Source organism: Podarcis pityusensis (genome assembly GCF_964106645.2).
Source record: "Podarcis pityusensis genome assembly, chromosome: 6".
Lineage (NCBI taxonomy): Eukaryota > Metazoa > Chordata > Lepidosauria > Squamata > Lacertidae > Podarcis > Podarcis pityusensis.
This window is the reverse complement of record NC_138030.1, coordinates 30,127,700-30,153,202: the sequence shown is the minus strand read 5'-3', so window position 1 is coordinate 30,153,202 and position 25,503 is coordinate 30,127,700. Positions and strand designations below refer to the sequence as shown.

Sequence of the window (25,503 nt, the reverse complement as noted above, 5' to 3'; positions counted from 1 at the left end):
AAGGCGGAGTGTTTTGCCTAACCTCTCTGCCTTTGAAGTGAATTCCCATCTGCTAGCACAGAAAGGAAATATTGTGTGAGGTGTGGGCTGATCTTATTGATCTGCAAGCTGTGCAGAGGTTCTGCAATTGCTGAGGTCAGGTTGGAGCATAAATCCTTTCTATCTCTCAAAGCTCCCCAAATGTATTGGAATTAAGTATAAAATGGAGACCTGAGCTAGTGGAACTGGGCTAAAGTCCACTTAAGCCTGCATGCTGGCATACTGGGTGCCTTAGCTGCTGGACCCAGGTTGTCTCTGCTTTTTTAGAGCAGAGAACCATTGGTCGCTGAAATGTATGTGAAACAATTGTGGTTGACAATATTATTTTAAAAGTGGGACTTGCAGCAAAATGTTGCAGTGTAGAGTGCTCCTGTTTAGGATTCCAACCTGTCAACCATACCTTCATCCACAGTTCCACACCATAATTTTCCATTTCCCTCCCAACAAACACTAAACAAGCTATGGCCATTAAACATCCTCAGACTTTACTGGACTCTGTCTGGTGTATGTGTGTGTGTGTGTGTGTGTGTGTGTGTGTGTGTGTGTAGGAGAGAAGAGTTAAGAACACAAGATTCCTGCTGTATAAGATGAAAGGTCCATCTGGCCCAGCATCCTGTTCTCACAGTAGCTAACCAGATGCCTATGTGAAGACCACAAGCAGGACATGAGCACAACAGCATTTTCCTCAGTTTTACTTCCCAGTGACTGGTATTCAGAGGCATATTACCTCTGATAATGGAGATAGTACATAGTCATGATGGCTAGTAACCACTAACAGTCTTATCCTCCATTTAATTGTCCAGTCTTTTTAAGTCATCCAAGTTGGTGGCCATTACTACATTTTGTGGGACCCAGTTCCATACTTTAGCTGTGTGCTGTTCTTCCTTTTGTCAGCTGTAAATCTTTCAACATTTGGCTCTATTGGGAGACCCCAGATTCTAGCATTATGAGAGGAGAAGGCCTAAAAATTCCTCTATCCACTATCTGCACACCATGCATAATTCCATGCACCTCTGTCATGTCCTCTTTTTTTCCTACACCAGGCTCTGCAATTTTCCACATAGGTGAGTTCAATTTTGTTGCTCTTTTCTGAAACATTTCCAGCTCTGCAATATGCCCTTTTTGCGGCGCAGATATCAGAACTGAACAGAGCATTCCAAGTGCCTCTTCTCACCCTGGCATTTTCCATGTGTGGCAAAGCTTGAAAAGAAATTTTAATTTCTGCAGACAGGTTAAGAAAGCTTGGAGCTATTGGTGATCTCTTGGCCAATGTGATTAGGTCAAGATCACAAAATATTCCATTCAGCAACACCTCTCCCAGCCACTCACATGGGGTGGTGCTGAGTATGCATGGCAGGAGGAGCACCATGCTGACTTTAAGAAGCACTTTGGAACACCTGATCGTTTGTGAGGTGCTGACTTGCTGCTATATTCTTGCAGCCTAAGGGCAAAGATATTCACAAAGTTTTAGAGCAGTAACACTGGGTTCATCACTTAGAGTGCAAGCCTCATGTTGCAGCATAGACTTTGTGCACATGACAATTTATTCTAGAATCAATGGATCAATAGATCTATTCAGACATTTTGGCACCTGAAGTAGACCCCAAAATTGTGCCCCACTCCTCGCCAGGGAAGAAGGGGTGAGGAAAGGTTTATATCAAGAATAAGGGGTGAAGGAAGATTGATGTTGCGATCTGCTGTCCCTGGGAATCCTGCCACCTGAGGCAGTCATCTCTCCTTGCCTCATGGGTGGGCTGGCCCCGGATCTATTGCATATTTGTTGCCCCTGAAAAGTGCTTCTTGCTCTAAATATGTTGTTTGTCTTCAACCACTTGTACAGCAGGTCTTCACAACATTTACAGGAGGTGGTAAATGGGCAACTTCTGAGGGAGAACTCTTTAGCCCTTCAGCAGATGGCAAAGGCAAAGTGCTGCCCTGGAATAATGGGTGAGATGCTGTTGAGAAGTACTCTTTCCACCACCAGAGAGGCATTCTTCATTCAATTAGAGTTGTCAGCTGTCTTAATTTTGCCACGGCAGTCATGAATAAAGAAACATTGCTTTCAGGACAAGCAGATGTCTTGAATTTGTAAGGTATGTACGTAAAAGGAAATAAACAGTGTTTGAACTGTTCAGAAATACAAATTCTATCTTCTACACAATCCTCTCACATCTGCTCCCTATCCCACTAGCACACATGGCTTATGACTGAATTGCTATCATGTCTTGCTCAAAAAAACCCTCCAGGCACTTTGAAGAGGTCAGGAGGCATTTTCTTGAGTTGGCCAGTGAGATTTTTTTATTTCCCTAGGTGATTTAAAAAACCCATCCCTAAAACAAACTCATTGATTTTTTGTTGATGTTGAGGATCATTTTTTTTTTACAGGTTGTTGTTTAGTCGTGTCCGACTCTTCGTGACCCCATGGACCAGAGCACACCAGGCACTCCTGTCTTCATTTTATTATTATATTTTAAATAACCTTTAGGACTGGTGTTTGGCATTAGCACTCTTATTGTGGTTATGTATGCCTAACTCAACCCCACTCCTTGGCCTAAGTGTAACAGAACTGACCAATTGGCTGGGGAGAGGGCAACCTTGGTCTGGATTAGAGAGAAAGCTCCCCTTGGAAATACTACCTGCAAATTGTGTATCTAGTCCAGAATTGCCAAATCAACATTCCCAGCCTCACTATGGGCTTGTAGTGTTCTAAAGCAAAAGCTGCACATTATGTTCTGTTGGGCAATGATGCTGTTCTTGGGATACTGCACCATCCTTGAAATTGGCAGGCATCTGGCAGCTCTCCTTTCCTCACTTTGTTCTCAAATCCCTCTGTGAGCCCCGCTACCTTCTGCCAATTTCACAAGCTGACAGAGAGAGTGAGAGAGAGTTTTGCAAACGGCTGAACGTTGCCCTCACTGCCCATCATTTTCTTCTGCCTCGCTTGCTGCTTTTGAGGACAAAATTGATTGTGGCATTAATTGGTTGCTCAAATTCATTGAACAGACACCTAATTGTGCTGGAGGACTGATACTGACACCATTCGAGGGGCCGCTGCCCTCATTCCCTTTTGCTCACTTTTTATGCCTGAACGGAGGGAGACCCTGCAATCATTTGGGCAAGTTGCAGAGGAAATACAGGCTCATATATCTACCTGCTGGTTTGGAGCCAGTGACAAATCCTTCTAAGTGTAGCCTTCCCTAAGCCATGACCCCTCTTCACCTTTAACACTGATCTCCCCCATGTTGCTGCTAATAATTGTGTGGCCTTCAAGGAGCTCTTTCCATCCAAACAATAATTTGGGCTCTCAGGAAATTAGCTTTCCCAGTTTCTCTGTTCAACCATGAACTCTTAAGGGCCGCACTACACATGATAATATGCATTAGCTTTTTAGTGCAGGTGTTCAAAATGCATTGTATCGGCTGGGGCTCATAATTAAGGGTATCAGCACAGGTGTGTAGAGAGAGAATTTAACCCTTTTCTCCATTGCTGTAGTCCTGAGGAATACCGTTCCTCCGAAGCTGGTGTTTGCTTTGGCAGGAGGGAGAGGGAGAAAATTCCCCATTGGCACATTTAACATCACTTCTTGTTTGGTCCTGAATGGATGTCATGACTGTATTAGCCCATCCTGCTAGCTGAATTGGGGAGCATCAAGATTCCATCCCATCGTTCATATCTGTTGTCATAGGCATCCATGAAAAGAGAGCATGACATCATAGAGCACCATCAGGACCTGACAAGAACATAGATGAATATTAACTTTACAGGTGTTTCACTTAAAGGTGAGCCTCCCTGATTCACAATTTCCTGAACAGTATACAAACACAGCCATCCTTCAAAATCAAAATGTGCACTTCTCCAAATTTTTGCAATATTCATGTTAAAATGCTGGTGAATTTCCATGAAGACTTTAAAAATAGCACAAACTAAAGTGAAGAAGTGGACAACTCAATTTAAGATGGAAAAACGAGAATATGGGAAGAACAGCTATCGACAGATTCATTCATCATCTAGTCACTATATGTAAAAAGTTCTGAAGTTCTTCTAGGCTTTTGTAGCTCTGGAAGCAGTGCCTAGGTAAAGGTAAAGGCACCCCTGACCGTTAGGTCCAGTTGCGGACGACTCTGGGGTTGCACGCTCATCTTGCTCTATAGGCCGAGGGAGCCAACGTTTGTCCGCAGACAGCTTCTGGGTCATGTGGCCAACATGACTAAGCCGCTTCTGGCAAACCAGAGCAGCACACGGAAACTCCGTTTACCTTCCCGCTGGAGCGGTACCTATTTATCTACTTGCACTTTGACGTGCTTTCAGACTGCTAGGTGGGCAGGAGCTGGGACTGAACAATGGGAGCTCACTCTCTCGTGGGGATTTGAACCACTGACCTTCTGATCGGCAAGCCCTAGGCTCTGTGGTTTAGATCACAGTGCCACCCGTGTCCCTGGCAGCAGTGCCTAGGAGACTATATTTAAGGGGGCCAGCTGAAAAATAGAGCAGGATTCCTGCTTCTTTAATAGTTTAGAACAGGATAGGCAAACTCTGGCCCTCCAGATGTTTAGGACTACAATTCCCATCATCCCAGACCACTGGTCCTGTTAGCTAGGGATTATGGGAGTTGTAGTCCCAAACATCTGGAGGGCCGGAGTTTGCCTATGCCTGGTTTAGAAGTTACTGTGGTAATTAAATGGTATATCTATTTATTACTAATTGTGTAGAAGAGGGAATTTGAGCAGGTGTAGCTTGCATGACAGATTCTTAAGGCTGTTTTAATGTGGACACTTGTCTGCACAATAAATGGGCATTTGTTTGGTGCAGAGCCTGGGTCTTCCTTCAGGATGTGCTTCTTTTGTGGGCATATTGCATTTACCAAGTAGTTAGCTCCCTACTCCCCCACTCCATCAAATCCCGGTGGATTTAGTGGATGAGACCAATAGTGGGTCCAATGGTCAAGAAGGCAGTTTCTGCATGAGAGAAATGAGAGGCAGATGGGGCTTGTCAACTTGGGAAGGTAGCTCATCTAGAAGAACAAAGACTCTGATCCTAAACCTCCGATGCCTTGTGGCTATACTCATTTGTGAGAAAAGCTTCAGGAGTAAACTCCAAGGAACAATTCATACTCACTGTCTTGCAGGACATCTTCAGGAGAAGAAACGACTCAGAAGTAAACCCTACACAAATCCAGAGTGGAATCCCTAAAATGGTGGGATGGTGCCTTGTATGTCTCCTTCCGGCAACTCCTGCAGCCAAGCTGATGCCAAACATATTACAGTACTCTGCTTTCCTTTGGACAGCAGTAAGGTTGGGGGTGGGAGGGTGTGTTCTCATCTAGACAGCCCAGGATCTCCATATACACTGCTCAGGCTTGCTTAGTGTGGCAAGCCAGACACTTTTGTGTTACCCTGACCTCTAAAATCAGACCTGCCAAGGAGCGCTTTATATACAGTTCATATTTTATCAAAGATGTACAGCAGGGCTGGGAAACCTGTGGCCCTCCAGATGTTGCTGGACCATAATTCCCACCATCCCAGATAGGCCAATATTTTAGTTTTGTGGCAAAAGTACTGTTTTGGTCAGATTTAAACTATGGCTTCAAATCAATTTGCAGCCGTACAGAGAGAGAACTGCCTCACTGCCAGGGCTTCTGACACAATATAATGGTGGAGTAGACAGCCCCATTGATTGCTTTAGCATGCTGTGCCTGCAGCTGCTGTGTTCAAGTCACATGACTTCCTGAGATGTGCTGAATGCCAGCTTTGATTTACACGCTGATAATGTAACATTTTATGAGACACAGAGCTACAAACTACCGATGCAGGAGGACAGCCAAACAGAGAACACACACATAAAAGCAGCAGCAGATTTATCCCCAAGTAAATGTTTAAATGCTTTTCTAGTGGAAGAGACTCTACATTTGTGTCCACACTGTAAATGCTTGTTGAGATGAATTTTATAGAAACATTGAACTCTGGTTGACTATTGCTAGATATCTTTTTGAAATTACCAGTGCAAACAGAACCAATGGTGGGATTCTGATGAGGCTAGGTTCATAGGCTTGGGTTCCTTTTTCTGAAATAGAGAAATTTTGGGTTAGTGAAAAGTGGACAGGGTCTGAGTATTGACAGATAATTTCAGATGGAGTGCAAGTAAGTGCTCTGATGGTAATGTGCATTATTTCACTTGTATCAAAATGTGGAGAGTGAGCATCATTGATTGACTCGGGACTGATGCTACCAGGAAATATTCCTGCAGAGGGCACTGAGTAAGCCCGAGTCCTCAGTTTACCAGGGTTGGTCACTGCAGAGACTGAAGGAGAAGCAAAAAGCCTGATGGAAAATAACAGCAAAGTTTGAAGAGCTATGTTTCCTGGTAATCATCAGGCAAGGTAAATTGGAAACAGCTACAAATTGTGCATATACACAAATGAGCAAAGCCTTAGGGAAAGCAGTAAGCATGGGATGCTCAGTGTAAGTACAAGCTTAGTAGATACCACTGCCTACAGATGCAAAGAAGATACAAACCAGAATAAAACAGAGACAAAGGACCATCTGTAATACTGTTCCCTATTATAATATTTTCTCTCTCAAAGGACAAAGCATCCGGAAAAGAGGCAGGGAAGTAAAAATGTTAAGATGCACGGCAATATGTAGATTTGAAACAAATTAGGACTATAAAGTGTTTCAGAGAGAAATAAAAAGCTGCGTGTATGTGTGACAGAGACAGAGAGGGGGGGGGAGAGATTGTTATGAGTTGTGGTGGGGTTAGGGTATATGAGGCCTTGAGTTCCTTCTAATCCCCTGGATCTATCAAGGGTTGAGATCTGGTGGTGGATTCAGTTGTTGAAGCAGCCAGGCCAGTTTCTTGGAAATGGACCCTAAGAAAGGATACTGCTCTGTGCCAGAGAGCAAATGGCTGGGCTCCTCTCCCTCACCTGGCTGGTAGTAAGAAAGACAAAAGCTAGAGTTGTGCGTATGAGCTGAACTAGAAGCACGCAGAAGCCAGAGAGTGAGAGTCATGATCGATTTCTGCTTGAATTCAAGGCTGTGGCGATGGGAGGAGCAAGACCTCCTGCAGTATTAATGCTGTGAGCCCCTTCATCGTAGGCTCAGGTTATGCACATGTGTAAATAAACCATTTTTCATAAATACACCATTGCCCCTCATTCCAAGGAAACCAAACCCTTGGTAAGCACCTGGAGCATCCTGGAATCTTACACTGCTCAGAGATTGGGATGGTGTGCAACATTACATTGAAAAATAGATACTTTGATATTTTAGTCCATAAGGCTAAAACTAAAGGCTTCTGACCTCATAATAGTGATAATTTCCCCATTTGCCATCTTATTGCATAACTGCCCATTTTGGAAGGTTGTGTCAGTTTGAATGACATGTTTGCTGTGATCAGATGGCACTCCAAAGGGAATGAGCACTGAAATAATAATAATAATAATAATAATAATAATAATAATAATATATCCCACCCGTCTGGGCGAAAACATATAAAACATAGTAAAACATCAAACATGTAAAACTTCTCAATACAAAGCTTCCTTCAGATGTCTTCCAAAAGTTATGTAGTTCTTTCTCTCCTTGATATCTGAAGGGAGGGCATTCCACAGGGAGGGCGCCACAACCGAGAAGGCCCTCTGCCTGTTTCCCTGTAACTTTGCTTCTTTCTGCTTCTTCTATGTTGTAGTTTGGAGTCATTGTTGCAACAATAAAGATCAGGCTTCCTGGCTGCTGGTTTGCTTCAATATTTTGGCTGTAGTCTTGTTTGACTGTCCCACCTAAGCCTGCGGAACTCACGGCTGCACAGTAAAGGCTGCAATCCTATTTCAAAGGGGAATTTTACTTCTTCTGAGGCTAATAGCCATCCAGAGGGGGGCAGTCCCCATTCAGATCTCAGTGGAGAATGAAGTGATAAACCTCCCCTTGCCATGCTGCCTTCACAGTGAGAATTGCGCTCCTCCAACTCCTTTTATTATTTATTGAAAATCAAGATTCATAGTTGCCTGGTACATAATTTAAGTGCACTTCTAATTTGGGTAGTCTCGTGATTGCTCTCAATAGGACTTGACATCTTGGTGCAGATGTGTAGGATCAGACTGCACATCTTGCATCAAATGACCACCACTGGCTTAAATTCATGCTATTGTAAGGTGGAAAGAAGAGGATGAGGCTGTGGATTTGCATGGCACAGAAGTACAAAAATATATTTCAGAAAAGTGGAAGTTGAATAATTTAAGCATAATGATAAATGTCCAAAGGAATGAAGTGCTACAATCTAGGCTGGTGTTTTTGTTTTTTTTAAGGGGCATGCTATCTTCTTTTCCCAAAAGGGAAGCCATGTCTGTCTTTTGCAGCAGAAACAACAAAGAGTTTTATCTTTCAACCCAGCAAAGGGTTGAGTCTTCCCGTCTGTGGGCTTCTTAATGTCAACTAATTTGAATTGACTGACTTGTATGGTATCTCTGCTTTCCTGTATTTGCTCGTCTTTTAATCTCATCTTGCAAAATGTCCCACCCCCACAAGATCTCTCTCTATTATCTTCACTGTCTGATGAAGTAGGCTCCTGTCTACAAGAGCTTATGCTGCGAGAAATTTGTTAGCCTTTGTCACAGGAGTCGTTGGGTTTGTTTGTTTTTAAATCTACTCTTAGCACTTCCATGAATTAAATCAAGATAGGGCCCTCCAGATGGTGTTGCACTACAATTCTCATCACCCTGACCATGGCAACTGGGGCTGATGGGGGTTGGAGTCTGGAAGGCCACAAGTGGCAACTGGAAGGCAACAAGTGTCCCATCCCTGAATGGTTAGAATAACTCTGGCTTGCAAGTAATCTGAATCATAGTCATACATAGACTCGATAAATGCCCTTGCCACAGTTGTTTTTGCTATTTTGCAAAGCACTGTGTTTACATCAATTTACCTTAAGTCAGGCCTGGAAGGTTGCAAGTCCAAGAGACTGCTTTGTCTGGCTGTTAGGAGTTTTGTAATAGGATAATGAACCTCATATTCTGTGCACACTGTAGAGCTGAAGAATGAACCCCTATGCTTTGGAAGTTATGCATCACATGCAAGTTCTGCTAAGCCCCCCACCCCCGTGTTGTGTTTTTAAAGGGATGGACCATCCCTGCTGTCCTCTTTAACACAATTGATGTCAAGATCACCACCATCTCATATTTCTTCCAAGGGCTTCAAGATGACACATTGAGGCTTCCCCTTCCCCTCACAACAGCCCTGCAAATTAGATTAGGCTGAGAGTTAGTGACTGGTCTCAAGTCATCTAGTGAACTTCACAGATGAGTTGGGATTTAAACATGGGCAGTCCTCAACTAGTGTGTGCAAAATAATTTTTTGAAAAAGCTAATTGTAGGCATGGGGTCTCCCATCTGAACTCTGATGTGGGGAAGTGGGTTTTGTTAAACTCTTTGCCCCTGCTGCAGCCCGTCTGGATTTTGTGCCTGCTATTTGCATTTGGGGTGAAAACTCTTATTCCTTTAAATGGCAGCTGTATCCACAATGCAAATCAGGAATATGGTGGGCTGGCAATCTGGATCAGAACTGCAGCAGGGGGCAGAAGGTATAAAACCAAAAACCAAAAACCCTACCTGCATACTATGGTCCTACTCCGGATTGGGATCCTTGCACCTGTGATTTACTTTCAAAAAGCAATTCATTCCAAGTACTAATTATATGAACGGTGTCACATCTAGTTTGGCCTGCAGAAATAATCTGATGCAACGGCATCACTGAAGTTCAGCAGAGTTGGGTCTGGTCAGTGCCTGAATGGAAGGCAGCTTGAGCTACTTGTGTATGCTTCCTCTAGCTTTGTGAAGGAAAGGTAGGGTAGAAATGTAAATAATAAGAACAAGCCAGTTTTTAAGCTACGATTCTCTATGGGAGTTTTGCATAACTGAATTTTTAACCCAATATTTTATGGGAATTTTCTCACAAAGATGAGATCATCATGGACTGCACTTTCTTAGAAATGGAACAACAGCAGCATCAGCAACAACACCAAAAAAGAACTGCTGGAATACATGAAACTCCAAAACTCAGACAAGGAAGAGGTTAAAGCTGTAGGATGAAGCCAGGATAATATTCAGATTCAGTTAAGGCTATATATAGAAAGTAAGGGAAGAACCCTAAGCTGGATTGATTGTGTTTGGAAGGGAACCAGAGAGGCTTTATCCAAACAAGCTGAAGGAATGCACCTTTGGCAACTGACTGTAATAATAATGGATATAAATAGTATTCCATAGCATAAAAAAACTCCGGCATTACAGCCATTGTAGATAAACAGAAAGGCTGTATTTCTGATAGCCAGCCTACTAACTGCAGAATAATGCAACTCTCTTCAGATTATTCCAAGTAGTTTGAAGATAATGCTAGTCTTGATTAGCTGCTTAATTATCAAGAGGCTGGCTGATGTAGAATCATCATCATCATAAATTAACACTTTACAGATTTAAATAAAATAGCAATATAGTTGGCAAGAGTGTTCAGCTTGAACATCTGGCCTGCATTGAAAATAAATCAAAGTAAATCCCATCAAGAAAAGAAAAGGAGTGTCACTGTGCATGCAAGCAATAATGGCAGTCTGGAGCTGGCATAGGACAAGGTGACACAGTGCTACAGTAGGGACTTAATGTTTATACCCTGCCTTTTTTCTAAGGAGCTCAAAGCAGTGTAAGTGGTTTCTACTCCTCTGTTTTATTCTCAACAACAACACTGCTACTAGCTAGGGAAGATGGGAGTTGTAGTCCAACAACAGCTGGGAACCCAAGTTCGAGAAACACTGCGAGTTTAACTTCTATGCCACAGTCACATTGGCTCTCTTCTTGAGACATGTCTGAGCCACACAGTCAAGGACTCCTCTCCCATGGGGAAGGTTGTAGAGAGAAAATGAAGTCAAATATCAAAGGATAAAAGTGGGGAAAGGGAAAGTGTTTTGATATTGTTGCAAACCACTGTGATAATTTTTTATGATACAGTGGTATCTATTTTTTTATAAATACTATAAATAAATAAAATAATCAAAGTCAGTCTAATTTAGCTATGTATATATCATCTGCTTGAGCAAAGTCTTGAGTTTTAGAGCATGTGCAAAGTTCTTTACCGAGGAGTGATTCTGAGAGCATCTTTGGACCCCTGATTAGATGCTTTCAGGACGAAATACTGTGTGTAGCATAGTGGGTGCAACACATGAGCAAGAGGGTGGGTGGAAGATGGTTTAAGAAGTTCATCTCGAAGGGTCCCACAGTGGTGTAGCTGGCCTTTGAACTATTTGAAAAATATATATATTTGGATTTGTAGTATAATAATGCGCGCGCACACACACACGTGTTCAGTTTGATGGAAGTCTAGCTTAGGAAAGCCCAGGAGGCAGATTTATTTACACAGTGGTAACACAGCAGGATGCTTTTGAATTGATGCTTTTGAATTATGGTGCTGGAGGAGACTCTTGAGAGTCCCATGGACTGCAAGAAGAACAAACCTATCCATTCTTAAGGAAATCAGCCCTGAGTGCTCACTGGAAGGACAGATCCTGAAGCTGAGGCTCCAATACTTTGGCTACCTCATGAGAAGAGAAGACTCCCTGGAAAAGACCCTGATGTTAGGAAAGATGGAGGGCACAAGGAGAAGGGGACGACAGAGGACGAGATGGTTGGACAGTGTTCTCGAAGCTACAAACATGAGTCTGACCAAACTGCGGGAGGCAGTGGAAGACCGGAGTGCCTGGCGTTCTCTGGTCCATGGGGTCAGGAAGAGTCGGACACGACTAAAAACAACAACAACAACACAGCAGGACATAGGAAGAAATGTGCGAAGCATGGAGACTTTGATATGAAAAGAGTTTAGAAGCCAGTTCTGATGTGGCTGGTTGCTTCTTTCCCCTTACTTTGCAAGCTACTACTTTCAGAAGAGAAAGAAAATCTGTCATAAAGGCTGCTTCCGCAGAAACAAAGGCAAACCGTATTAAATTACTCATGTCTTCTCTCCCTCCCCCATCTGTTCTGTGGTTCACCTGCAGGGTCTGCCTCTTGTCCGTTCTCCCGAATGCAACAATTGCAGGGCTATTTCCTGATTTTTTTGCAATGATGGGCCAGATCCGAGATATTTCCAACCTGCTGGTCCTTTGGTTTTCTATAGGAAAAAAATCTAGCGGGGTTTGCAGAGACGGGGACACGGGTGTAGCCAAAATTTATTTGGGGGGGGGGTATTATGTGGGGGCCCCCCAAAACCGAGTTATCTGTGACACAACTGGTCAGTTAGTTAATTATTTCTATTTATTTACTTGACGGGGGGGGGGGTAAGCTAAGCCAATGGACAGGGAGCAGCATTTTCCAGCCTAGTAGTTAGTTAGTTAAAAATACAGATGTGTCGGGGGCGCTCAGGCATATCCGGAAACTACAAATCCTGCAGTCTGGAAGGAAGGCGTGCCTCTTAATCCCAGATACAATACGAAGCCCCACTGTAGTGAAGCGAATGTACTCTGCGTGTGCTCAGAAGCACTCATTACCCTGCATGTTCCTCCAGGGCTGAACCCCGGTGTAAAATAAAAGCTAAGGGCTGAGAGCTCTGCTTGTACCGCTTCTGCCCAGTCTGCGGGATCCCGGGAGAAATACGAAACAGGCCGGCACGCCATATTTCTCTCTCTCTCTCTCTTTTCCACCCACAGAGGGGAGAAAACTGCCTCGGCGCTCAGCCGTCCGGAGAAGGAGGTCGCTGTTGCCTCGAGGATCCGAGCGCCCCCCTCGGGCGCCTCTCTCCGCCTTTTGTTCCCAGACCGCGCGCGCGTCACCGGCTTAGCGGCTGGGCGGAGAAAGCAGAGGAGGGGAGGCAGGCGGTGGAGCTTGTTGCTGCTGCTGCTTTCGGCGAAGGAAGCACCGTCGCGGCGTGGCGGCAGCAGCGGTTTAGCGGCCAAGCTGACCCTGTTTCGCTCCGGAGAGACCTGTCCGGGGAGCGCGCAGCTCAGGAGAGAAGACGGAGCGGGTTTCCTCGGGCGCGAGGATGATAAGCCACTGTGGCCCCAGAGCGCTCCGGGGCCCCCAGTGAGGAACCGGCAGCGCGCCTACAGCCCGCCGGGGATGGCAGCGCCGGCTGAGGCGGAGTCCAGCCAGCCCCTCACCTCGGCTCCAGCGCCGCCGCCGCCTCCCGAGAAGAAGAAGCTCCAGCGAGCGCCGTCCCCGGCCAGACCCAAGGATGTCCCCGGCTGGTCGCTGGCCAAGAGCCGTCGCGGCAGCCACCCGGGCTCGCCCGCCTCGTTCTCCTCCGGGAAGCCGGGCGCGGGGGGCGGGCACTCGCGCCGGGCGGGGGGCGCCAAGGATGGCCGCGGCGACAAGAAGGGCAAGGCCACGCCGCCGGCGGGGGCCAGGGGCGTCGGGAAGGGCTCGGCAGGCCGCGCCGGGGCCCGAATGAAGGGGCGGAACCGCCTGGCCGCGGCGGGGGGCGAGGGGGCCGCGACCTCCGGCGGCTCCGCCAAAGGGTCGTCGCGCCCTCAGCTGCCGCTCGCCCTCACGGACAGCAGCTCGGAGGTGTCGGACTGCAGCGCCTCGGAGGAGGCCAAGCTGCTGTCGCTGCTGGAGCTGGGCGGGCTGAGCGGCGGCGGCAGCGACACCGAGTCGCCCCCGAGCAGCAGCGCCCCGGCCCAGCCCGCCAGCGCCTCCGCCGACGGCGCGTCCCCGCTGCCCGAGGACCCGTCGACGGCCGCCTCGCTGGCCAGCAGCCGCCTGCCTCTCAGCGCCTCGCTGGCCTTCTCCGACCTCACCGAGGAGCTGCTGGACGCGGGCGTCGCCCGGGAGCTGGAGGAACTGCGCTCCGAGAACGACTATCTCAAGGTGAGGGGCGCTGGGTTCGCTTCAGGGCAGCTCGGCGGGGAGAGAGCGAGCTCTCGGGAACTGCGCTTCCCCACAAAACACCCGCCGGTTTCCCCGTAGCAGCATCGTGCAACAGATCCCCTCCCCGACCCTAATCTCCGAGCCTCGTGGGACAAGGGAGCAGGCACCAAGCGGACCCAGGAGGGGCAGGCGTGTCCTCCTCCGAAAATAAGACACGCCCCTCCTCTCCAACACCCCTCCCTCCCCCAAAAGGAGGAACCCTCATTAACTAAATTTTAAATTAAACAGGTGTTTTTCAGTAAAGCAAACATTGACACTCCCCTGCACAGGGAAGACATATTTTAAGCTTGCAGGCCGTTATCCCTGTGGAACATGTTGCGCATCCTCAAACATGGCATCTCCCTGCAGTCCTGGTCTGCATGCAGAAGGTGCATAAGACAGGTTCATGTGTTCCTAAAAGCAGCAAACGTCTTGCTGTGTACCACTGGGAGATCATTTCTTGCCTTCCTCTCTGTGCCTCGCATTGCAATACTGAAAAAGGCTTCTCTATCTTGCTGTGTGGTAGGATTAATGCCCCCTTTGTAACAAATCTTACGTGCCAGATATATTGTGACCTTAGGCAAGACCTGTTGCCACCCAGAATTTCAGAATGCTTCCTTGGAACTGGCGCTCTGTAATGAAAGATGATCTCCACCGCCCAGCATCTACAGGATGCTGGTTATATGGAACATGCCCACATCTTCAGAGGCAGCACCTGCTGGCTTTCTAAAGCTCCTTGTAATTGGCATTCCTCTGCCTCATGGGGCAGTTCCTCCCCCAGCCCAGCATCAGTTCCTTGGAGCAGGCGCTCCATAGTGTCAATTACTTCTCTACTCTAGAATCAAATGGAATAGCTGCCCCTCGGTCATATGTAACTGAGGCTTTGCATCACCGTCTAGTACAACAGAGCTCCAACATATGTAGAACCAGATGCCTTCTAGTGACATTAAGACCTTCTCTGGTATCAGAGAAAGCCATGTTGGTACTGATGCCTCTCATTCCTAAAGAAGGTATTGTATAGCATCATAAAGCCCCAAGGAGAAATATGCTTTGTCTCATCAAACAGAACTTACATATCCTTAGAGGAAGATATCTTCTATCTTGAAATCAAAGCTAATTCCTCACATCCCGGCATTTATTTCATAGAATCATAGAGTTGGAAGAGACCACAAGGGCCATCGAGTCCAACCCCCTGCCAAGCAGGAAACAAATTCTTTGCTGCCGGAATCAAATTCATAGTTGTCAGCGTCATGCTAAAAGGTGCCCAGGATTTTCTCTTGTAATAAATAGCCTGACTCTCTAGTACAAGTCTTAGCCACATCAGTGTTTCAAGGAAGGCAGACTTTGGGGCCTAATTAAGCAAATAATTCCAGGGGCTATGTGCAATTTCTTAGGGCTGGTTGCAGGTTATTTTATCATCATGGGAGGCCTGTGGTGACTCTGTATCCAAGTTGTAATGTAAAGCACAGCCCCTGATTGCTGAAGAGTTTCCGCTGCATTACTGGGTGTTTCTAGGAATGCCTGGCTGTGGCATAGAGGGTCTGTGTAGAATCTGAGGAATCTGTATGATGAGTGTTACTAGTTATGACAGCTGGGACACAGAGTTGTGCAGAAGCCAGGTGAATGTGTTGAAGCACATCCTTTGACAGATATGTTCCCAAATCTACATTTGCAAACGCCTGGTATATATGGCATTTTCTGGGGAGAAATGGTGAAAAGGGATGTTTTAACCACTCACATGTCTGCAGATTTTGCTTTGTAAATCCCCACTGGAGACATTTTCCCATCCTCCTTTTTCTGCTGAGCTTACTTCTGATTTCAGAGCCTGTCTGGACAAAAAATGGTGAAAAATGACCAGTGAGTGGAGGGATTTGTATGGAAAAATTGACTGGTTGGGAAGACAGTGTTTGATCCTTGTGGGAGCTGGGGGGGCTATTTGCAGGGAAGAACCAGTGATTCTCTCCTGAAAGCACACTCTCTTTCTTCCACTTGCCAATTCTGTATTGTGAATGCCCTCCTACAATAGCATGATGAGTGAATCGTGAACCCCATGTTTCTATTGTAATGTGTGGTTCTCTTCTTAATTACTCTTGATGTTGCACCTCTCAGTTCCATAATACCTATTAGTTTTGAAATTCCCAATCTGGCAAACAGATGTCCCAATGTGGGGCAGCATTTGCATTCACCTCTATGTATCAGAATTTCCCATTTTGGAGGTAATTAAGTTTTTGCAGGGTTTATTTAGTCTCAGACACACACTTGGTCCTGTTGTATGTGCTCCCTTTCCCCACCCAGAAAGATGCAGTATATTTATACAGCTCTATACAGACTTTCAGGGCCCATCCACATGGAAATTTCTAAAAGTTTTAGAAGCACTTTTAGTATGCTTCTGGACTCTCCCATACATCCACATGTTGTTGTTGAAACTTCAGCATTCTCTAATATTCCTGGCTGTCCATGTGCAGATGGGCTGATGTGTCAGATATTTGCATCAGTCATGCATTCTACAATGTCAGTGCATTTTCCATCTTCAAAGTGAGGAAAATGTACCTGCTTTCTTGGAGGATGTTTTCCATGCTTCTGGTTTCTAGCTTGCTTAATAGCATGGAAAGCTACTTTGCAGATGTGCCCATAGAGTGACTTGGAGGAATTGTTTCAGTAGTATTTGGATAACGTAAGAATATTGCTTGACATGTATCTCTGTGGTTTCTGGGATGGTAGGGAGTGCAGGAGTCTTTGGGCTGTTGCCAAGCTCAGCTTTTGCCTTGCTTCTCTTGGTAGTACTACTGAGCAGTGATGGGTTTATTTTGCAGGATGATGTTGGCATGGCAACGGTAGTAGGTGTTTATTGAATGGCTGCATATAACAACCAGCTCAGATAGTGGATTAGTTTGCTGGCTGAAGCACAGGCTCTTAGTGCCTCTGAGAGGTCTGGCAGGGTGGAGAGCAAGAGTCCCTTAAGTGTAAGATTATATTGTATAGTATTTGGAAAAAAGCAACCAATATGCTGGTCTAATCTGATTTATATAAAACAAGCTAGGAAAAAAATCATTAGGTATAGAAGATGGTTGTGCAACCATTTTTCTGGGGGATGCTTTATCTACCCAGGTCTTGTTCTTGCCTTTCAGAACAGTTGTTCTCCACTCTTTTAGCTAGAAGAGCCAGCAGTGGAATCCGGCATTCGGTGGGCGTGCATCCATGTGTGGCATATCGCACCTGAGAAAGTCATCTTTTGCAACATCCATGGCTGAGAGTCCTTACTGACCCACTTGGTGACTCAGCCCTCCCCCATTTAATTACTGTGTTGGTCATTCCTACTCCCATATACTTTCAATCTGTGTCCTGGGTTTGCAATGTGCATGATTTCTAACTACTATGTTCAAGTAAGTGTTGGCTCCTATTTTTCCTACAGGCATTCCTTGTCATTAAACAAATGCTGTGTCTGTTCAGGTCAGCCTTACCTTTGTGGGGGAGGGGCGAGGGAGGAGTAGAACAAGGGTTGTTTTGATGGTTTAAATACAAAACACCTGACTTCACCTTCCTTGCTATTATTATCTGCATTCTAACTGTTGAAAGCATAATAAATAAATAAAATTGTCCAGTAGCACCTTAGAGACCTGTTGAAAGTATGTCAGTTCCACAACATCGGGGGTGGTATTAAATTAAGCTTTACCCTGAGAAGACCCATTGGAATTAATGAATTTAACATAGCCATGTTGATTAATTTCAGTGGGTTTATGCTATGTAAAACATAGTTGAACACCACCCACACTCAGCTCTTCCATAGGATTAGACAACTACACCTGGTGGCATGATTCAAGGGACAGCCACATTAGAAGTTCCAGTACACAAATCTTGGCTCTTGATTTGCCCCTTGCAGTTGTGACATTCTTAGTTCATGGATGCCCTTTCTCTGCCTCAAGGCCACCACTGTGTTCTCCCTGCTTTTATTTGGAAGTTATGGATCTGAATATTTTTTACGCTAGAATTACACAGGCTTATAGTGTAAACCCATTACACCCACACATTTTATATGCGTGCAGCTCATTCTGATTTCAGAGGCTGGTGAACTTCTGAGCTATAGGGCTGGGGACTGCTTATGTAGAGTCAGTTCATACAAAGCCAAATAAAGTAGTTGGTAATTTTCTTCCCTTCTAAGCAAAGGGGAAACTGGCAGGAAGTCAAGACTTAATTTAGACTGGCCCTTCTTAGTATTCTGATATAAAACGGCTATGCAGATTCAAAGTTGCCATGGTAATGTAATAACATGCCATGCTAATTAGAAATACACAAGGACATTTATGCTAAAATCTGTGGGCATGATTAACAGGGCAATCCTATATGATTCCTTAAAAGTAAATTTTAAGGAGTTTAACTGCAGTTTCTTTGCAGTAAATGTGCTTAGGACTGTAGCAAATACTGCAGTTCTATACATGTCTACTTAAAACTAAGTCCCATAGGGTTTAATGGAGTATAGGATTGCAGCTTAAGTCTCACTTGATTTTAGTTTGATATAATTAAGCGTGCACTTCACACACTCACTAAAATCTTAGGGACATTTACTGTTGTTTGAGACTTGGCATTTCTGCATGTTTGGCGATAAGTCTGCTACTGTAAGGGTTGATTTTATCAGCCTTTGAAACTTATCACCTTGTAGTTTGTTTTCACTCTAGTCAATTTCAGTCTAGTCAATTTCAGTTAAATTATTTTTTCTCTATAAATATTTATTTTGGTAATATGATTGGTGACTAAGATAAGAAAGACAAACTTTGCAAGAGCTGATCTGCTACTTCAAAGCAGACCTATTTGCAAAATCTCAGTTTCTATTTGATTAATTGACATGATCAAGATAAGCTTTTCAAATTTACTAGAGCATAAAAACAGAGTAGTACAAAGACCACACGTTCAATTCACAGTAGTCTTAAAATACTGTATGGCAATACAAAGTGTCACAATGTGTTTCCCCCCCCCTGTCTAACATCTCAAGAGATCTGGATGAATACAAACTATTAGATTTACTTTCAGGAAGGCTAGCATTTCCAAGTCAAGTATGTTTGAGCTGCCAGTCTTGGCACTCAAAGCTGACCTTACAAAGAATTAAAAACAGACTCAAAAGTTAGTTGAATTGTAGCCTGTCATCTGCTCCAATGTTGTACACAGATGTGATCCTGTTTGTTGCAGCAACAAAGCTTAGACTGGAGCCTCCACCCACTTACCATACTTAGGATTCACTTGACAGTGCTGCCCTCATTTGAGGGAACAGATTTCCCAAGTCATTTATTTTCCCCATTCACACTTTCTCGTGTATATGGTAAACACGGTGTTATATATCCGTCCTCTACAGCTGTTTTCCAGGTTGCTGACTTAGCTGTCCAGTACACCTTTTGTGAAGGGAATGCTTGGTGGGTATGGAATTAGAGGCAGAACTCTTGACTTGTAGGGGTAGAGACTTGATGGCACAGAACAAAGGTGGACATAGTTTTAGTTTTTGATTTCGTGCAAACTGGATGGGAATGCTGCAGAGTTTCCCCCCCATGATAAATTGCTGAGAAGAGAATTTTATGAGGCATCTATGCACAATTCAGATGCAATAGTAAATCTGGGTCATGGGTAGGCAAACTAAGGCCTGGGGGCCTGATCTGGCCCAATCATCTTCTCAATCCGGTCCGCGGATGGTCCGGGAATCAGTGTGTTTTTATATGAGTAGAATGTGTCCTTTTATTTAAAATGCATCTCTGGGTTATTTGTAGGGCATAGGAATTCGTTCATTCCCTCCCCCCAAAAAATAGTTCAGCCCCCCTACAAGGTCTGAGGGACAGTGGACCGGCCCCCTGCTGAAAAGGTTTGCTGACCCCTGGTCTAGGTAGCCACAAGTATACAAATCTGATGGGCAGCAAGGCCTAGATAGGATTTCCTAGTAAAGACCATAAGTATGGTGGTGATGCCAGTAAGTATTTATGCCACCTGGGGCACTAAGAAAGATAGAATTTTGGAATATTTAATAGCTGTAAAAATAATGCATCTGCCCTTTTTTAAACACGCACACACTCCACTTTCATCTGAAACCTGCTGTTGCTTGGGGTGTACTCCTTCCTTGAGGTTATTCTGAGCACCATTGCAACTGCATCTAATCTTAGTATGCAGAATGGTGGGAGAAACCTGTCTTATGGGGCGGGCAATTTTTTTGTCACTTACTGATCAAGGGCTGCATGGTGTCAGTGTGTGGGGATGCCTTTGTTGTTGTTGAGTAAATTTCTCCACCCCCTCCTCACACACACTATACACAGCCTCCAAGCTTCATTATTACACACTCACTCATACACAGAGGCACACAGAGTTGAGATCCCATCATGTCTCCTCCTGTTCCCCCTCCCTCCCTCTGCTGATTGGTGCTGGGAACAGTTGAGGATTATGCAGATTAGGATACTCCTCAACACTTTCCATCCCTTTCGACTGGGAGGAACCTATACATCCCATTGTGTAGCTGATTGGCATTGGAAACGGCTGTGGAGAGAGCTAATTAGTGGCCTCATCAGCTTTTCCCAGTGCTAGTTATCTAGATCTCATCCTGCACCACCTCTTGTTTCTCTACTGATTGGTGCTGGAAACAGCTGAGGGGGTTTGCTGATTCTTCTAGTCTTCAGCTGTTTCCAGCACCAATCAGTTGCACTGCAGGCCACATGTGGCTCTTGAGCTGCAGATTGTCTCTATGTGAACTAATGCAACGAGGGCTAGAAGCTTATGTGTATTTTGTTGCATAGTTCATTCAAAGTAATGGGCAGTCTCTTCTGTTTAGTTGTTTACTTTTGAGTGTTTCTGAAGTCATAGTAGTGAAATGGCACAGTAGTTCTAAACTGTTTACACAGGGGGACCCATGGGCAAAAAAAATTGTTCCTTGGAACCTATTCTTATGACTTACACCTGGTATTGGCAAATTAGTCCCTGGTTGACTCCAAGGCAAGGGAATGAGTAGTAGCCTACCAAAAAGCATATGCTGTCTGATTATTCCTTTGCATCTTCATTTTTGGAGAAACCTAGTTTCAGAATTGTAGGTTTAGCTAATTTTCCAAAGACCTAAGCATTATTTTGCTGCCTCTTCCAGCTGGTCAGAAGCCCCAGATGGACAGAAATGCTCCACTGTAAACTGAAAAGGAAAGTAAGCAAAATGAAGAATATTGCTTGGTTGTTTCAAAGAAAGTGAAAAAGCTCCTGGGATGTGGTTGGTAAGCTGCTGTCTGCAAGACAGAGAGAGGGCTGGAGGTGAATTTTCTTGCCTTTAAAGGTCATCCCCCTATTAATGCTTTTGATAAATCACCCTGTCATGCCCAACTTATTATCTGGGGCTTATGAAATATTTCCAAAGCCCAAGTACTTTGCTTTTGCAATGGCTCTTACTAAATGTATAAATGAAAATATATAACAATCCCTGTGATTTTTAAAAAAAACCTCAGACAAATCACAAAAAGCTGCTTGTGTTTGAGAACATTTAAGCACAACAATTACTTCTTTTTGGATACAATGTTTATTTTAAAAACATGTTTCTCTAGGAGGAAACTGTTAGAGTTCACTCTTGATTGGTTGGCAGTAGGGGTTTGAAAATGTATGGTCTCCCTTGCTCTAGCTTCTTTATCTTGCAAGTAAGTAGCATGATTGTGCATGCACCATTATTCACAGAACCCTGGAGCTTTAGTGCAAATACACCACCCTACCCCCCCCACCTGTGCTATCACTGCAGACTTTGCCTATAATGTGGAATTCTGCCTGCAGTTGCTTCTCTTTAGAGAACTTTGTATAGGAAAGGATGGTTAGTGTAAACGTTTTTCAGGCTGCTTTTTAAACAACTGAACTCTTAAGCTTTTCGCTGGTGTCAACCTGTCAGTATAGTGAGGTGAGTGGAGATTCCCTCATGGAGTTAATAGCAGCTTTCAGTGATCATGGTGGGGAGCAGTTTTTGCCTGGATTGTAGCAGGAGAAGAAACTGTTGACTTAAAAAATAAATAAAATTCTTGATACTGATCACCTGCCCTGGGGCCTGCTATTTCCAGAAGAAGAAAAGGGAATAATAATGCAACTTCAGATTATGTACATTTGAACTTTGGCAAAAAAGTGATTATCATTATTATTTTCCTTCTCCAAACCCAAGCTGTAAAAATGTGGACAAAGTCAAGATTACTTGGTGGGTTTTGATTTCAAAGACTAGCCCTTGTTCCTTCTCGCGTCTAAACCATTGCTGGATTTTTAGTTGTATTTTCTGGGGGGAAATGCACAAGCTTGTCAGAAACGTCTGTCTCAAAATATCTATATCTCTAAATGTTTGCTTCAATTCTATTGATCTGAGGAGCACAGTGCAGTTGTGTGTGGAAGCTCTGTCTAAGCTCTGTAGCTGAAGTTTTCCTTCCTGTTTCTGAGGAGTTGTACTGATAAGGGACTAGCAAGCTACTCCATTTGACTAGTAGAATAAAATGCAAGGACCAGCCACCTGCTTCTCCTTTTCCTTTCTGGCTTCAAAGACCTGTTAAGAAAAGGAGATGGGAACATTTCCATGCTTGAGAGGCACTGTGCCTTTAAGAAGCACAGCAGCCAGCCACGAGCCACCGCCTTGTCATCCCAGTGTGGGGGGAACAAGAGCTCTGAGTCCCTGTTCAGCAGAATGGAAAATATGAGATGTGATATGCCGGCAGCTGCAGAGGGATGTGAAGACAAAGAATGGCACTGGAGATTCCATTTGCAACAAGGGGAGGAGAAATCTTCCAAGCCAATCACGTTTCAAAATAACAGGCATATGCCTTAGATAACTGACAGATGGGATTTGGAGTGGCCTTAGCCCAGGGGGTCCCAGCTGGCCTTCTGCTCATCTTCCGATTCAGGCTTTTCCTGCTTGCTTTGTCTTCATACACCCCACATTAATGTTGATCACCTCATGCCTTTCCCTCAACCCTCCCTTCTTAGTAAAAAGCAAAACTTGGCTATGAGTCTGCTTTGCTTTTTCTGTCTTCCCCAAGTGTGGTAGGGATATACACCAGAAGCCAGCAACAAGAAATCTTGGTCCTCAAACAGCCAGTGCTTTCTTATATTATTTATGTATATCCAACCTTTAATCCATGGAAAGCCACACTGCAAGAATCTCATAAACTCTAAGCTCCTAATTTATGCTTGCTTTTCCTCTTAATTTTAATAATAATGGAGCTTTGGAGCCCAGAAGGCATGATAGGTGATTCAGAAAGTGTGATCCACAGTTAGAACTACCACTTCTATAAACAATCTGGAAAGTTGTGTTTTAGAATTTTCTCATCAGTTTGCATTGCTTCTCATTGCATTGGTGCAAAAAACTAATAAGTTGTGTGTTATTTGTGTCCCTAATGCAGCATGTAATAAGAAAAGCAACTTGTGGCACCTTTTAGTTTTCAGATAGAGCATATTTGCAGTAGCATTGCTTGAAAGCTTGTGGTTGTTTGGTTGTTAATTTATACAGGAAGGTGTAAATCTGTGGCATGATTTCCTCCTATCCCCTCCCCCACCTGCTGCTTCTTCTCATTACAGTGGTACCTCGGGTTAAGAACTTAATTTGTTCTGGAGGTCCATTCTTAACCTGAAACTGTTCTTAACCTGAAGCACCACTTTAGCTAATGGGGTCTCCCGCTGCTGCTGCTGCGCCACCACTGCTCAATTTCTGTTCTCATCCTGAAGCAAAGTTCTTAACCCGAGGTACTATTTCTGGGTTAGCGGAGTCTAACCTGAAGTGTCTGTAACCTGAAGCGTCTGTAACCTGAGGTACCACTGTATAACTTCTGAGCTGTCTGCTGTTTTGTTGGCAAGATGTGGGCACAGTGTTATTGTAGGGTTGCCATATTTCAAAAAGTAAAAAACCTTTTAGGAAGACCTCAAAATTGTTGAGCTCTTTTTAGACAAAGCCCAAAGTAGTTGTTGTAGTTTATACATTGGATTACATTTCTGGAGATAGGAGACAGACTGAACTTGGAAACTGCTGCATAGGATTGGATTGGAAAATCAAATCTGTGGTGGTAAAATTGAAGAAAGGTGGTCTATATTCTTTATACTGAGTCAGTTCGTATTTCTGCTAATTCAGTATTGTCTACACTGACAGCAGTAGCTTTCCTGGGTTTCAAGCAGGGTCTCCCGCCCCCCCCCCATCCTACTTGGAGATGTCTCGGATTCAGTCTGGGACATTTTGCATACAAAGCATGTGTGCTACCACTAAACTGCATCCTTGTTGTTTAATAGGTCATAAAGTCCTTTGTAGCAGTTGCTGTTTGGAAAACGAGTCTCATGTTAATCCACCTAGCCTGGAGACCCTGAAACTACTGCAGTCATCTTAAAACTTAAGATGGCCCATCTTAAGACTTCCCTGTGGAAATCTTTTCTTATCTTTGCCTTGCGTGAATTACAGTACTGTTCCTTCTGTCAGTCTGTGGCTGGCAGTTAATTGAAAACTGCTTCTTTTGTTCCCTTTAATCTCTAAGGAAATGTTCGCTTGTTATCCCTTGATACCAATTTCCATGTTGCAGTGCGAGATCATAAGAATATGAGTTCAGCCCTTGCCATACTAGGTCAGATCAATGCGGCATCCCAACTTCCATGTTTTTCAAGATGTGGGCTCCCTGAATTAATACTGACTTGTGGGGAGAACCGTACAAGATTATTCGACAGTACTATAGTTTCCTTAATGTTACTAGGTATATGTAATTTTCACTGACATTATGGATGTAATAGGCAATTTAACATCAGTACAAAATACTTTCTGATTAAGACCAAAATCATTCATTTGAATCAAAAGAGAGGGTTTCAGATTATGGAGAACAGAAGCATTTATTTGAAACAGTGAGTAGCCAAGATCACTTCTTCCTAGTGTTAGAAACTGAGATATGAAAGCTAGGAGCTAAATGGCATCTTAAACCTAGGTTATGGGCGCAACAATGGAATGTGTAGGTGCATTTTTATAACAAGAATAGAAAGCTGAAAATGAATGAACTGCAGTTAAAATATTGTGTTCATTTTTCACATGGTCTTGTCCTTCCCCTGCCCACCCCTCTAATATTCTTAAGAGGGTCTCTTCTTCAGTCTTCAGAGAGTAGCTGGAAGTGGGGAGGTGGAAAAAGGTCCTTCTTTCCTTCCACTCTGCAGTTTTTATCCAAAATCTTAGGTGCAGTAATGCGCCAGGAGCTCAGAAACTGCTCGCTCTAATGAAATTCCATGTCGCAAAATGCGCCTAGAACAATGGGAGTTTCTAACACTGCGTCTTCCATTCAAGTGGTCATAGAATTATAGAATTGTAGAGTTGGAAGGGATCCCAAGGGTCATCTAGTCCATCCCCCTGCAATGCAGGAATCTCAGCCATGAAAGTTGGTGTACAGGAATCCATGGAAGATGGTGTACAGTTCCTCCAGTTGCTGCAGACTACAGCTTCCATAAGTACCAGGCAGCATGGCCAGTGGTATCAGATATGGGAAGCCTGTCAACTGAGCCCACATGTGCTCCTCCTGGGCCTGACTCCTCCTCCCAGGCTCCACTCTCTTCTTGTGGAGTAGACAAACTGAAAGGGGTTGTGGGTAGTAGAACTGGACACTGGGTTT

At 44.4% G+C, this 25,503-nt stretch overlaps 1 protein-coding gene and 1 long non-coding RNA gene across 6 annotated transcripts in view; both read left to right on the top strand.

Annotated features, from left to right (window-relative positions):
- Positions 1-1,113: 1,113 nt before the first annotated feature.
- LOC308479585 lies at positions 1,114-7,434 on the top strand. Of its 2 annotated transcripts, none has more exons than XR_013987740.1 (3): positions 1,114-2,132; positions 3,725-3,818; positions 5,165-7,434. It is a non-coding gene; the product is annotated as an uncharacterized lncRNA (long non-coding RNA). The 2 variants fall into 2 exon arrangements; XR_013987741.1 differs by having other exon boundaries at positions 1,114-2,140; positions 2,425-3,818.
- A 6,012-nt stretch (positions 7,435-13,446) lies between these two features.
- The window catches only part of MTCL2 (microtubule crosslinking factor 2), an 85,498-nt gene continuing 73,441 nt past the window's right edge, over positions 13,447-25,503 (top strand). For all 4 annotated transcript variants that reach the window (XM_081010281.1, XM_081010282.1, XM_081010283.1 and 1 more), the window contains exon 1: positions 13,447-13,873. In XM_081010281.1, coding sequence (XP_080866407.1) covers positions 13,451-13,873 — 423 coding nt within the window. In that variant the 5' untranslated portion in view covers positions 13,447-13,450. The remainder of the gene's footprint in view (positions 13,874-25,503) is intronic.